At 33.7% G+C, this 13,787-nt stretch overlaps 1 protein-coding gene across 12 annotated transcripts in view; it reads left to right on the top strand.

The window, feature by feature from the left end:
- LOC105345132 (trichohyalin) overlaps positions 1-13,787 on the top strand; it is a 40,835-nt gene that overhangs the window by 13,330 nt on the left and 13,718 nt on the right. For 9 of the 12 annotated variants that reach the window (XM_066089168.1, XM_066089169.1, XM_066089166.1 and 6 more), the window contains exons 2-5: positions 3,801-3,991; positions 8,527-8,746; positions 9,098-9,353; positions 10,391-10,426. In XM_066089168.1, the coding sequence (XP_065945240.1) occupies positions 3,801-3,991; positions 8,527-8,746; positions 9,098-9,353; positions 10,391-10,426 (703 nt within the window). Of the gene's footprint in view, positions 1-234; positions 616-3,800; positions 3,992-5,714; positions 5,872-8,526; positions 8,747-9,097; positions 9,354-10,390; positions 10,427-13,787 lie in introns of those variants that run through there. The other 3 variants (XM_066089175.1, XM_066089176.1, XM_066089171.1) reach the window with 3 other exon arrangements.

Below are 13,787 nucleotides of genomic sequence, written 5' to 3'. Positions count from 1 at the left end.
AAGTAATGGCTAAAACCTCACAACACTCACCATTGTTGTTCCAGTAATTACGGCGGAATAAAGTCACGCAATGTAAAGTGTAAATTAAAACGATAAAATTTAAGTGAAAAATTCGCTTTTTGCACGTTTGCACAATTAAAACCGTGTCCTGTATTTGGCGCTAGTTTTCGTTTTCAACCCACCTCCCCGTTTTACGCACGCGCTTTTGTTCCTGACCAATCACGGATAGCAGGCCTAGGGTTTGTCACAGTGCAGATCGGCGGGTACAGGCCGGCATTGTTTGCAATCCAGAAACACGGGATATCGTGTAACGGTCGCTAGCAATTGCCTCAATAAAAGATACCCCGGCACAACACAGAAACCGTTAAGTCGATTCACCAAATTCTGGAGAACACTCGTTTAAATGGCCAACCGATATTAATTGAGATACTTTAATTAAAAAAAATCGCCGTTCCAGATTAGTGTGCCATAAATTGGTGAAAGTGTTTTTTAAACCATTAAGCCTATACGGAATCGTCAAAGCGTTTTATAAAACGTTTGTGGATACAGTATTTCTTTTGGATTGTGTATTCTCAGGACAATATTGCAATTTGGATTAGTTAATATAAATTACAAGTAAGTTGTATAGATACGATCGTTTTATTGATTTTTAATGTATCGTTTATCGAAAGAAATGAATGAACGTTGTCACGAATTATGATTTTTTACCGCTTCATGACAGTTCTTTGTGTGTATTGGTAACACATGTATACAGATACATAAGAAACACGTCCAGCAGTTATTGTGGTAACTGTTTTAGACATGTGAGTAGTTTTATTGAAAGAGAAAATTGTTAAAATTTTGTCCTAGTACCACTACTGTAAAGAAATTGGACCGATAAAAAGGGACAAATATAATAAACCCACAATAAGTTTTCCATTAATGGTGGTTTACCATGCTATGTAGACAGTTAATTTAATGCCGTTGTTACTTTTAATTGATACAAACGAGATGCTATGGACAAATTTACCACATTTATACTCTGAGTACACAAACGAATAAAAAAAGAAAGAGGGCAAAAGCATATGACACAGAAGTAGATATTTCTGGTATTATGGAGGAGACACCTTAAGCTTTCGTAAGATTTTAGGAATTTGAAGCAATCTCTCGTGTCTTGGACAGGGTATTGTCTCGCGTCTGGAAACACGTGATATCACAAACAAGTTTCAAAATCCCCCATTGTTTAACTCATTAGTAAATTTCTCTATGGTAACCTTCTTATTAACCCTAGGGAATATCATCTCTCTCTCTCTCTCTCTCTCTCTCTCTCTCTCTCTCTCTCCCACCAACTCTCATTTTTAAGTTTGTAACATCAAAGACACATAACAAATTATTGCGCCTTTGTATTTTTATATTATCAATCTGTAAACTAAAAGAATCATATTTTGCTTTTTTATATATCATTTTCAACGAAGCTTATTTTTCTTCTATAAGAAAGAAAAAAAAACAGTTTTGATGCATGGTGTATACCGAGGTGCACACATGCTTTTTCAATGTCTGTGTTTATATAATGGTTGGTGATATGGTAATTCTCTATGGCATTTATTCTGCAGATTAAAGAGTTGATCCATTGTCAACTCTCGACATTATAAGACTGGCTGGTTACATTTGTTAAACGAGTAGTTTTAAATCATATACCCGGATCGGTCTCCTTTGTAATTTCATTTGTTTAACGTTAATTTTAAAAAAAAAGAGTCTCTAAAATTGATTATTGAGCATTATCTTGTGAATTATTCACTACTCTCTCGATTATCCATGCACAAAAACGAGAACGGCGATTTTGAAATCAGTGTTGTATCGGCAAAGTGTGGGTATATCATATGAAAAGGGAAGTCAAAATTGATGTTTTGTTTTTATAAATCATTTATATTCTCTCGGGTATACGCCGATTGACTTTATCTGTGATCGGCCGACTATAAATGAAGCCAGCCAGTTTGCTCCATCGTATTATTGACGTTGTTTTAAGATGTGCTGGAGAGGTATGGATACCCATCCAACGATGTGGGGGTTTAAAAATTGAATGAATTTCAATAGAATGTTGCCTGTTCCTTCAGAACAATCAAAACAAGAGTTTAGACAAGTGGAAATCAATGGAAATTTAATGAGATTCTGTCATTGTGTTTTACGAGATAGATACAAAGTGAGAGGGAGGTGAATTTGCCTGACAAAAATGGGAAACAATTTTTTTTTGGTCAACCAGTCTTTCAAAAGTACACGCTCAATGGGCCAGTATGGTTGTTTTTAATAATCTTGCATTCGGGAAATTATATGAGTTTTAATCTTTACGCAGACTTACATACAGGGCAAAATATTAATCCGATTCCATTGCCGAGCGAAGGCTGCAAACGGCTCTTAATTGAAAAATATGAAGAATATCTCCACATGACTTCCCAACAACAAAGGAAAGCGGGAGAGATTAATGGTTAGCGTGTATTGCTTAATCACTAACGAAACTTCCTCCAAAAGAAAGAATGAAAAAATATACGCCTCTAACCGTATATATGCCTGTTTATTTTGTTTTACCCACCTGTGCTTAATACTGGGTCTATGCATCAAGGCCCCAAAAGAGGACACAGTTTGAGGAATAAAATAAAACTAGATAACTTAAAAAATTTCTTATCCGGATTTTAATTTCTATTTTGTAAGATGTGTAGCAGTGTACAAAAACTTGCCCCATCGATTTTCGGTTCTGAACGTGCAAATGCCTCCTGTTTGGTGTTTTTTCTAATTCTTTCCATGGCTAGAACACTCGATCATCTTTTGTAACAGCATGATGCATGTTGTAATTTTTCAATGGTCACAAATGTCTATTAGACTGGTGCTTTTTAACGTAAAGAGATGTGATGTAATTCATAAATGAAGAATTATATTCAGCGACAGAATTACGACAATCCCTCGAAATATATAGCTTTCTTTATAAAAGTTACTCAATTCACGTGTCAAACTGCGATGCATTTGTTATAAAACTCTCTAGAAGCAACAAAAAAGCTTTGTCGTGTGTTAGAAAGTTTATCAGCAATAATTCACCAATAAGCTTCTTCTATGGGTAGGACCAGGGTGATTTCTCATATCCTAAAATAGAAAGGCGTAAAAATGTTGTTAGGGCATTGAAAGAATAAAACAATTACATGGAAGTCTTGTATCATATTTTTTCTACAGCTCTAAATTAAATGGATTAGTAAACTGTGAAATTTCTTGAACAGTTAGCGATTTAGCTTGTCAGGATCTTTTTAAATAATTAAAATTTAGAAATAAAGACTTTCAGCATTAATATTGTTGCCATAATACCAATAACGCCAAGCAGACAAACCAACGGCACATCGTTGCAACAAGTTACAATTAGAAAATGTCTTGCATGGTATACTGGTATTTATAAATGTTGGATAACACCGAACATATGGTCTTTGCCATCCAATTTAACCTCTGCAAGAAATCAGCAATATTTAACATCAAATTACGCTACCAACCAATTCGGATTGATCAAACACCCACTACGCCTCCGAACCCTGACCACAAACATACAATGTACTATCTTGCAATTTTTTTTCTTGGGAAGAGGTTTGCAATATTGATAATCTACTGTTCTACAAACATTCCGCTATCTGTATAATTTAGTATCTATGTATAATATATGAGGGGAACTTGGAGCTCAATGATATCATTTTTTTTGTTTACAATCTGCGAGCAGGTTTGCAACAAGTTTTTACTGTTATACCTATATGTGTACCTATATTACACCTATATGTGTTCATTTTTTCCAGATATTTTCAAAGAAGGATGGCAAGGGGACACCACCCTTGGTGACCGCTGTCAACACTGGCAATCTAGAGATTTGCCGATATCTGCTTGAAAATGGCGCCAAAATTGATGCAACTGATAGACGGTTAAAACGATCCGCTCTCCAATATGCAATATTGGCCAAAAACCTGGATATTTTTGATTTGTTACTGAAGTAAGTTAACATACATGTATCCCAGGATATTCTATTGTTTTTCGGTTTTTTATTTGCTTGCTCTCTCTCTCTCTCTCTCTCTCTCTCTCTCTCTCTCTCTCTCTCTCTCTCTCTCTTTCTCTCTCTCTCTCTCTCTCTCTCTCTCTCTCTCTCTCTCTCTCTCCAAACTGATAGCTACACTATTGAATCTTCCAAACAGACTTCATATCATAAACAGATGATTGCGTTCATAATTCCATGGATGCAATTTCTTCCTTATAGAAGTTGAAAATGTGTTTTATTTCAATCAAAGAATAAAAATAAGACGTAGAACATAATTTTGCACTGAACACAGCTTTGTGAAATCATCAATATCATTTATTCTGCTGGCATGTTGACCATGTTGTGGTTTTTTTTATCTGCATCATGGAATATGTCAATGGAGAATTATAGTTCAGTGGTTATCCATGGATGAAATATGTGTATCAAGTTTATTTTTGTAAAAATCTCTAATAACTGAAATGATAACAAATCGAATGAATAATTGATGAGCAAAAGAGGATTGGTTTTCATAAGCGTCGGAACCGGGGGGTAGGGGGCTTAGCCCCACCCCCCCCCCACACTTTTTTTGTACTTGTTCTCGCAGCAAACATAATTTTTCCAAAATTTACCTTAAAAAGATTGAAATATTGAAAAATTGAAGTCATAGGTATACTAGCCCCCCCCCCCCCCCCCCCCCCCGGATATTAGGATTTTCATGATTTTGGGAATTAGGGTTTTTTCCTTCTTTTTTTTTTGCTTGTCAAGATTTCTGAGGATTAGTTTACCCCCCCCCCCCCCCCCACTTTCAATTTGCTTCCGACGCCACTGGGTTTATGTTGTGAATATCATGATCAATAACTATTAGTTCCTTAATTACGACTGGTATCATTTTAGTGTATTGAGGTGCGAGATAAGAATTCACAATATTGACCTTTCCTGGTATATTGCGGCGTTATCAATGAATTGGGTTTTTCCCATAAAATATGTTGTTGCCAAGTAACTGTTTATTTGTGACAGCATGCAACAGTCGGTATCAATGAGCTTAAATGATTCCAAAATAATTTATTCAGATCAAGGTATTTGTACTTATTTTATTGGCAAATCCCAAAAAACACCAAGGCCTTCATTTTACATGTACAGGGGTTTGATATCGCAATGGCTTCATAAAAAATGAAAACAAGAGAATGAAAAGGTGATTTTCATTCATAGACATACATCATAATAGTAAATTGTAGTAAACAGGCAATTACCATGTAATCTAACCATATTGAGTACCCAGGAATGTATTATAGAGGGAGGGGAAAGGAGGCCAAATCAACAGAATACCCATAATATAATGGGGGTTTTCATGCTGGCTTTCAAATCACAAAAGGATATAGAAAATTCTCTTTAATATATGGCACAAAAGGAATATGAATATTTTGAACTTCTCAATGCAGATATGATTTAATAATGAGAGCAGTGAAATGCAGTCAGGTGTATTTTTCATATAGAATTGGCGGCATTGGAGCAATCTTCGGGACTTTGCGATTGTCAATACATTTAGATACTGTGTGATGAGTTTGACAATGTTGGGACACTTATCATTGTTAAGATGTTTACTCAACAGGTGATCTGTGTTGATTTTCCTCTTGAGTCATTGTCCGGACCCCCCAAAATGACCCCCTTCCAACTAAAACAGGTGTCCTCTTTCTGAATCTACAGACCAGTGGAAACAGTGATTTATTACTTTTCATCTTGAGTGACATAAGGATGTTGTAACTGTAATCATTATACTGTTGGCTTTTGCTACTAGAATTCATCAAGATCTCCTAGATGTCAAAAATAAAATGATGGACGGTCATACAAGAGGCTATCAGGTAATAATGTAAATAAAGGTGTTGGACACCAGAGTCCGAGGAACATGATTGAGTGTACACTTCATAAAACAATTTCTTGGATATCGCATTCTTTAAGAAGGATATTTATTAATTCATAATGTTATTTTCTGCGGTGGGGTATGGCATATGATTTGATCGAGCCTATTTTGTGACAACATTTCGTTCATTATATCAAGGAATGCATTAATACCATGCAAATTTTAGAACTGGAGGAAAAAAGAAAAAAGATTTTTTTCGTCATGAGCAGTAACAAAGACGGCTTTATGGGATTGTATTAGAGTTTAATATTGATTTTATTTTCTTTTGTACAATCCCGTAGGTTGATCAGTTCAATAGTGCTTTGGTGATTTTATGAAGTGGTCTGCCTGACTGCCATTTAATGAGGTTTTGTGCATTATTGAGTGATAAAATTCATGAACGTTGCAAAACGGATTGTGTATATACCCATGCTTGAAAGATTGGGACAGAGAGTAAAGAAAAGACAGACTGTGTATTAAAAGCAGTTATGTATAAATTTGCAGGGGGTGATTTACAAGCTGGGAACAAGATTTGTTTTTCAGGGAGGTGATGGTTTTGGTGCGTTACTATGGTTCTAAATCTGAAGCACAGTGGATATGTGTTGTTTTACCACATGACATTTTTCAAAGATAAAGATCTCGAACAAAAAAAAAAAACTCCCCCCAATACAGTCTTGGTTTGTTTTACACATAATAATGAAAAGGGAGTTTAAAGTTTTCTCTGTCTTAGTTGAGTCATGAGTAAACAATATGGCGCATTGTCATGCAGTTCAATGTTTTAAAGTAATAAGGTTTGTTCATAGACGATATTAAAACTGCATGCATTGTTTAGTTGCATCTATAGGGGATTGATATGGTTTTAGTATATTAAATTAAATGAGAAAGAAAAATAAATGCCCATAATAACTAATCAATACACAAGAACACATTTCTTCAAGGTAAGCTAAAGGAAATTATTATTTGTCGTAACTCCTTATTGTAAAGGAAGAGAGTCTGTTTGTTAGTGTTCACCTTGCAAGTAAGCCAATTATAAGTAATCTAAAGGTAGAACTTTGTTCTATATGTAGATATTAGATTTCTTTTGTAGCAACCTAGACATTTTAATCTGATCAATGCGAGCAATCAGTGCTTTGACAGACAATGTCATAATATCCCCAATATCATAATTCAAGAATAAGAATCACTGTTGAAACTATTCAACTAAATCCTAAAATGAACAATTTGCCGGCAGGTGCAATCATGTTCGTATGTGATAATAAGTACTGGGTATATTTGTCTGGAGTTTAAAATTTATTCTCTATCTAGTTCTTGTATTTGCTCCTTCTGTCTTTTAGGTAGATTTTTGTGGTCGAAAATATAGATTTAAGAGCAGATTGAAAAGTTTATCCAAGAGATTTACAATGCAATAATAGTGAGCCTTATGAAGGTTACATCGAAGGTCTCCTCTGAACAGGTGTTGTGTTACTGCTGGCTTTCAGAGTTTGTAAGGTGCATGGTTGATAATCCTTTGTGCAATGTCATATTGAACAAGGAAAAGAAACCTGTCAATTCCTGAAACATATTCATACTTGCACGGAAATATAAAAAGAGAAACAGATCGACATTGACGGCAGTTCGCTGCAGAAATGCTTATCCTTTTCCATCCTTGTATAAAATTCAATGTTTAAACACACAACTGCATGCTTGCTTTGGAGGTTTAATTTTATATTAATCCAAACAAGACCTAAATGCTAGTGTTGTAGTTGAAGGGGAAAACCCTTTGTTAAGCATACTAGGAAGGTGGGACCTGTTTGCATTATGAAATTTAGCATTTATTGTTATATGTGTATTTAAAAAATGCAGCCACGTTGAAAATGTTGCTTGTTCTATAACTGGAAAATCAACTTTGACCAGTTATGATTATAACACATTCCAATAATGCCGAATGCATGGTTGTATTGGTACAATTTTTAGAGCAAAATGAGAAATGAGCTTGAGATTTTTCTTCATGTACAATTTTTTTTACATGAAGCTTTATTAAAATCAAATCGGTCCAAACTTGATAATTAAAAGTCCTTTCATTCATTGTGTAAAGTGCATTCAAGGCTTTCTGCTTCATAGCTCCTAGCAATAATGAGAGCTGTCGTATTTAAACACTGATGGTTTTAAAAAAATGATTTATGACAAGTATTTTTTATATGGTGATGATATTCAGATTCCAAATCCACGCTTTATTTTAGCTTGAATGCTGGTATTCTTTTGTTAACAATCTTAATCAAGCATTTTCGTTTGTTGTCGATGGGGTTGTTTAAAAAAGTTGTGAAAGGCAGAGACATTATCAAAGAAATCCAAGATGACAGGGCACTTCAGAGAGTGCTTTATTCAAATTAATGGAATCCAGGGTAGATTTTGTACATTTCCAGGTAGCTATGCCTGTGCACAGAAGTTGTAAATAATCATAAAGGTATGCAAGTACAGTGACCACCAACTGACTTTGTCTCTTGCAAAGTCCTTCTCATGATTGCTATGTTGAACAGTTTGCTGAGTTCGCAGAAGAACAAACAGTCATATTTATTATACATCATGTCATGTGTTAAAGACATAACAGGCCTAATCTACACCGTAATATCACTTACAGGTATAATCCAAGTTTAGACCAGGGGGATTATCGTGGGAAAACAGCTCTCCATCGGATTTGTGCTATCAAGGACCCCCGGTATTTCCAGAGGGTCATTAAACACTACGGGACGTTTCCGGACCATATCATGGAACAGGAAACGGACGATGGAGTCACTCCTGTCATATCGGCCTGTCAGAGCGGGAACTCACAGCAGCTGAAGGAACTCATAGATCAAGGAGTGAGTTTATCTCAGCTCTCATTTTTCTATAGAACTATAGTTTACTTTCTCAGCTATCAATTTATTCATATAGATTCATGTATAGCTCATATATATATTGTTTGGAAATATGTGTCACAGGCTTGTATGAACCAACAGTTCAGTGATATTTTGTAAAGTATAAATAAGGGCTAGCGTAACTGCCTTTATAGATATTCTAGAAGGTTATACTAGCATGTTGCAATGGGAGTATTATACAGGATTTTTACGGTAGTCTGTTAGATTTTACAACTTACTTGATGGTCAATGACATTTAGAATGAATGGTTTAATAATTAACTCTTATATCACTGTGTATGTATAATTTCCACAGGCTCCAATATCAACCAAAGATGATAATGGAAGAACAGCGCTACATTACTGCGCAGACAATCTGGAGACACAGTGTGCGGAAATGTTACTGGCCAAAGACCCCAGCTTGTTGGAGGTCAAGGACTCACAAGGGTTCACGCCCCTCCACATGTCGGTGATCAGTGGAAATGTGCCTTTACTCAAACTCCTGCTCGCTAAAGGGGCGGATATCAGGAGTCTGGACAGTGAACTACACACCCCTACACACTGGGCCACTGGTAGGTCAAGGTCGTAAATTTCTACCTTTGAAATGTTGAGTGATCAAGGTCGTTATTTGTATTTAAAGAGTGTTACTCTGTGTCTTCAGATTTAAAGTCCTTATAAGGACTTAATACATGCGAGGAGTCACTATCCCAGTAAAATTGTGAGAAGCACCCTTTGCAGATATCAAAATCTTGCTGTCATTTTGTTCTGACAGTTGTGAGCTATCTGAAATTACAATAAATGGCCTGTGCTAGCAATTTATATTGTCTATATTTAAATCAATATATAATTTCTGCCCTTACACGTTCCTTGTTGATCCTTGTTGATTATACCATGTAGCCAATGTGATGAGAACAAACACTATATCAGCTCAAATGTTTTATATTTTAATGACATTTACAAATAACTACCTTTAATTAAATCTCATTTTTCATTTGCAACTATATCCATTTCAATACTATGCAGGGATCACTGAAGTTCTTTATTTCGGAAATGGTCGTCAGGACAGTGAAGGTCTCGTTGGTTTTGATATCTAGTTTTGTCACTATGGGGATTTTGATTGGGGTGAGAGAAACGTTTTGTCCAGGGTTAATAGAGGTGTAGATATTTTGATAGTAAGATGGGTGGCTTGTGTCGTTTGTTGATAATGCACTTTTGAGCAACTTTGGACTAGAAACATTTTTTTATTTTACAATATGTATTTAAATTTGTTCTCGTTTCCTCTCTCCTTTTTTAAATCATTATTAAGTAAATAATGGGATATGTTCATAGTTATGCATGTCTAGTACAGATAGACAAGACTGAAATATTAGCTATTGGAATTATTCTGAAAGAGTTGAATTTATTTATAGATTATACTCAACTTGATTCAAGTTATATAAAAGGGAAATTCAAACTTACCTCGACTCAGCTTTGAACCCAAATATTTTCTTTCAAGAGTTTGGGGATCTAGTCTTAGCACAAGCAACTCGTGAAAAAGGAAAGTGTTTAGTTTTTCAAATTAAAATTAAAAATTTGAAATATTTCATCTTGAATACATTGATTTTGATAGCCAAACACCAAGCATGTATAGTTGATGATGGAGATGGTAAGAGGATCTTGTAGTAGAACAGTCTCTCAGTCCTTATACGGAGCGCAGTCAACAGTGAATTTATATTAATAATATACCTGTTTCATAGCAAACTATCCGCTGTGCTTACGCAGTATTTTTTCTATTTTATCTTCATTTTTATACAATTTATCGTTGAAACTCATCAGGAAAGAAGCAAACTAGGCTATAATCACAATTGGCTTTTATAGTTTCTTAAGTGATAAGTTAATTTTTTTATTTCCAGATTCAGGCTTTAATTTGCAAAAAATATCATAACTTGTTTAACATGCTAAAAACATGATTCAGGCACTAGGTTAATTGTTGTAAACAGTGCAGACTCTACCTTAAGCTCATTTACTTCTAATAGTGCAGCTTTGATAGAAGTTTAGTGTTAAGACTAGGCTATAGTAACTCTTCTCCATTCTAACAGACTTCCGTCAATGCTTCATCAAGTTTTAAAATTCAAGTTCAAATCTCTCTAATGTATAATGTGGTTTTTGATCCGCTCCTCGCGTCACGAAACAAACCCCTTAAGTTTCGAAGATTTCTCTACAATTATTAATCATAAGTGTATATCGGCCCATATATTGTCAAAATAATAAGGGAATATATCTAATGCATTTTTTGGGCATCATATCTATATATAGACATATCAAACTGATTTCCTTCAGTATATGTCTGAAGAAACCTTATCAATAGTAATCTGAGGCCTTAAATCGAAAGTGATTTAACCAACCCTGCCCAATCCCACCCCAGAAATTCAATATTTCAATTACCTATACAATAATATATCAGTTAAAATTGCATTGACTATATGTATACACCAAAATAACTGTAATATGATAGGGTTATGGCGGTTTTAATTCCCTTAAAGGACTAAAATCTATTAATCACTTTATTTAAAGAAATCAATTACTTTTTGTATTTCATATATAATTATAAAGTACAATGTTTGTTTTACATCATTTTTTTCTATAATGAGATAAATGGCAATATCAATTAAACTTGTAATCTATATTTCAATTTAGAGGTTAATATGTAGTTTATATTTTATATGATTACAAAAGTATTAATGAATGGGTAATGCACCTCTAAGCATATATTGTAGATTCGTATATCATACAGGAAAAGTCCGGCCATTTTTGCGGTTGAAGGACTATATATATATTCCGAATCTAATTCAGTAATGTTATTGATGTTCCGTGAATTATCTATCATCTAACAATGTAACATTTATATTATTCAACGAATGGAAAAAAAAATTGATTTAAGGTTGCCAATATAACTAATTCAGGTATTAAGCATGAGTTGCTAAAGGAAAAAGTTGTTTCTTGTATGATTGACATATGGACACAATGTGATGAAAATATGATATTTGATTCAAAGGTTTTGTGGTTTCCTGCCTGTAATTGTGTAAAGTAGGCCTATATATATGTATACATTAAATATTATATATAGCAATGAATATAATACAAGATAATAATAAAAGAATATGCACTTCCACAATATATAATGAAGCAAATGCTTAAATTGATCCCATAATATTTACATCTGCCGAGTATGATTCCCTCTATATCTTACGGAAACTTATAGTTAATTCATAGCTCTATAGAAACTGCAGATCTGAATTCTACACGCCCCGTTTATCGATTGGTCAAAACCTACAGCGATCTAAGAAAAATCACAGACTGCACGAAAAATCATGATGGTGTGACATCGTCATGTGACTCAAATTCCCATAGGAGATATTTCTTTTAGCTAACGTACTGATATACATGAACGGTAATTAAGTTGATTTTACTTACTTTTTATAATCAATTTATTAATTTGTTAAATGAAAGATGTAAATATAAACAATACAATGCTTTCTTTGATGATTCATGCGTGAAGAACGTAGCGATCATTGCATAAAAAATTTACATAAACCGCTAGCACGGGTTAAGTTTTTTTTTATGAAATGTCGCTAGCTTCATATCCTGCATGGATCACCAAAGAATGCATTTTATTTTTCAAATAAATAAAAAAGTGATGCTTCAAAGAATCTACAAGGTCTCAACGAATGCATGTAATTTACATTCATGGGAAGATCTGAATTCTTAATTCTTCCCTATTGATTTACTGTAGTAATATATATATTAATTTATATGCTAAGAAATAAAATGAAAAATAATTCCTATTAAAATGTATCAATTTTAAAATTTAAAGTGATCAATCAAATATCAATGACTGAGAAATTGTAAACAAAAAAGTTAGCTTCAAGCCAGGTACATGTACAATTACATGTATTGCAGGTCTTTTTCTGGGCCATAGTTCATGTATTAATTCATTTTAAAGTTTTTGTTTCAATATTTCATATGCTTCCAAAGACTTCATGAACGCACAATTTCTGAAAGCCATTTATAGTGTTAATGTAAATTTACCTCATAAATCCCAGGAATTAAGAAATAATAGTATTTGTAATTGTTTGTGTTGTTTATTTATACAAGATTACAGACCAACTGTTTAATCCCGTTGGATTAACATTTCAGACCATTGTAAAAACGGTAGCAATTGAGCAATGTTATGCAGAGGGCATATTATTTATTTATAGGAGTTTATGTGTAATATATTACACAAACAAACAAATAACATATCCGCTTTATAAATTCTCAAGTTCAAAAGGCCAACATGATTTAGAATTAGTTTTTGGGCAATGACTTAATTAATCATGTATTATACAGGAGAGAAATCAGATATGGTACATTTTAGTCAAATAATCTTCAAATATTTGAGAAATGTAATTGACTCTCTCTCTCTCTCTCTCTCTCTCTCTCTCTCTCTCTCTCTCTCTCTCTCTCTCTCTCTCTCTCTCTCTCTCTCTCTCTGCTTACTATCAACGAGCTTTCCTAATAGAAAGTTTGTATTACCAGGTTCGCAATAATATACATGTATACTGACATCACTGTATATCTTACTTTTGTACTAATAGACGATAGTTTTCATCAGGCTGCAAGATATTACATTACTAATAATAAATTCTTTTTCACTTCTTTCTCATAAGGTTCATGTGAGTACATTCAAGACATTCAGATATTTAGCATGCTTTTGTGTTAAAATATATTTTATTTGATTAGACCTTTTGATTTTTTATGTTTTTTTTTTAATTTTAAACCTGCAATTACGAGCACAATTATTATTACAGTATTATTTCATCACATCATATATCAAAGAATTTGAGTTTAAATTTTGAATTCATCCCTTTATTTTAATTTTTATGTGCATAAATCTACATACTTTAGCAATTATTGGATATATCCATCAAATTGCTACAGATAGTTGATAAGAATAGAATCTGAAAACTTTCTAGACTTTTTTTTTA

The sequence above is a fragment of the Magallana gigas genome, chromosome 6 (genome assembly GCF_963853765.1).
Source record: "Magallana gigas chromosome 6, xbMagGiga1.1, whole genome shotgun sequence".
NCBI lineage: Eukaryota > Metazoa > Mollusca > Bivalvia > Ostreida > Ostreidae > Magallana > Magallana gigas.
Note: the sequence above shows the minus strand (reverse complement) of the source record. Positions and strands in the feature narration are given on the sequence as shown.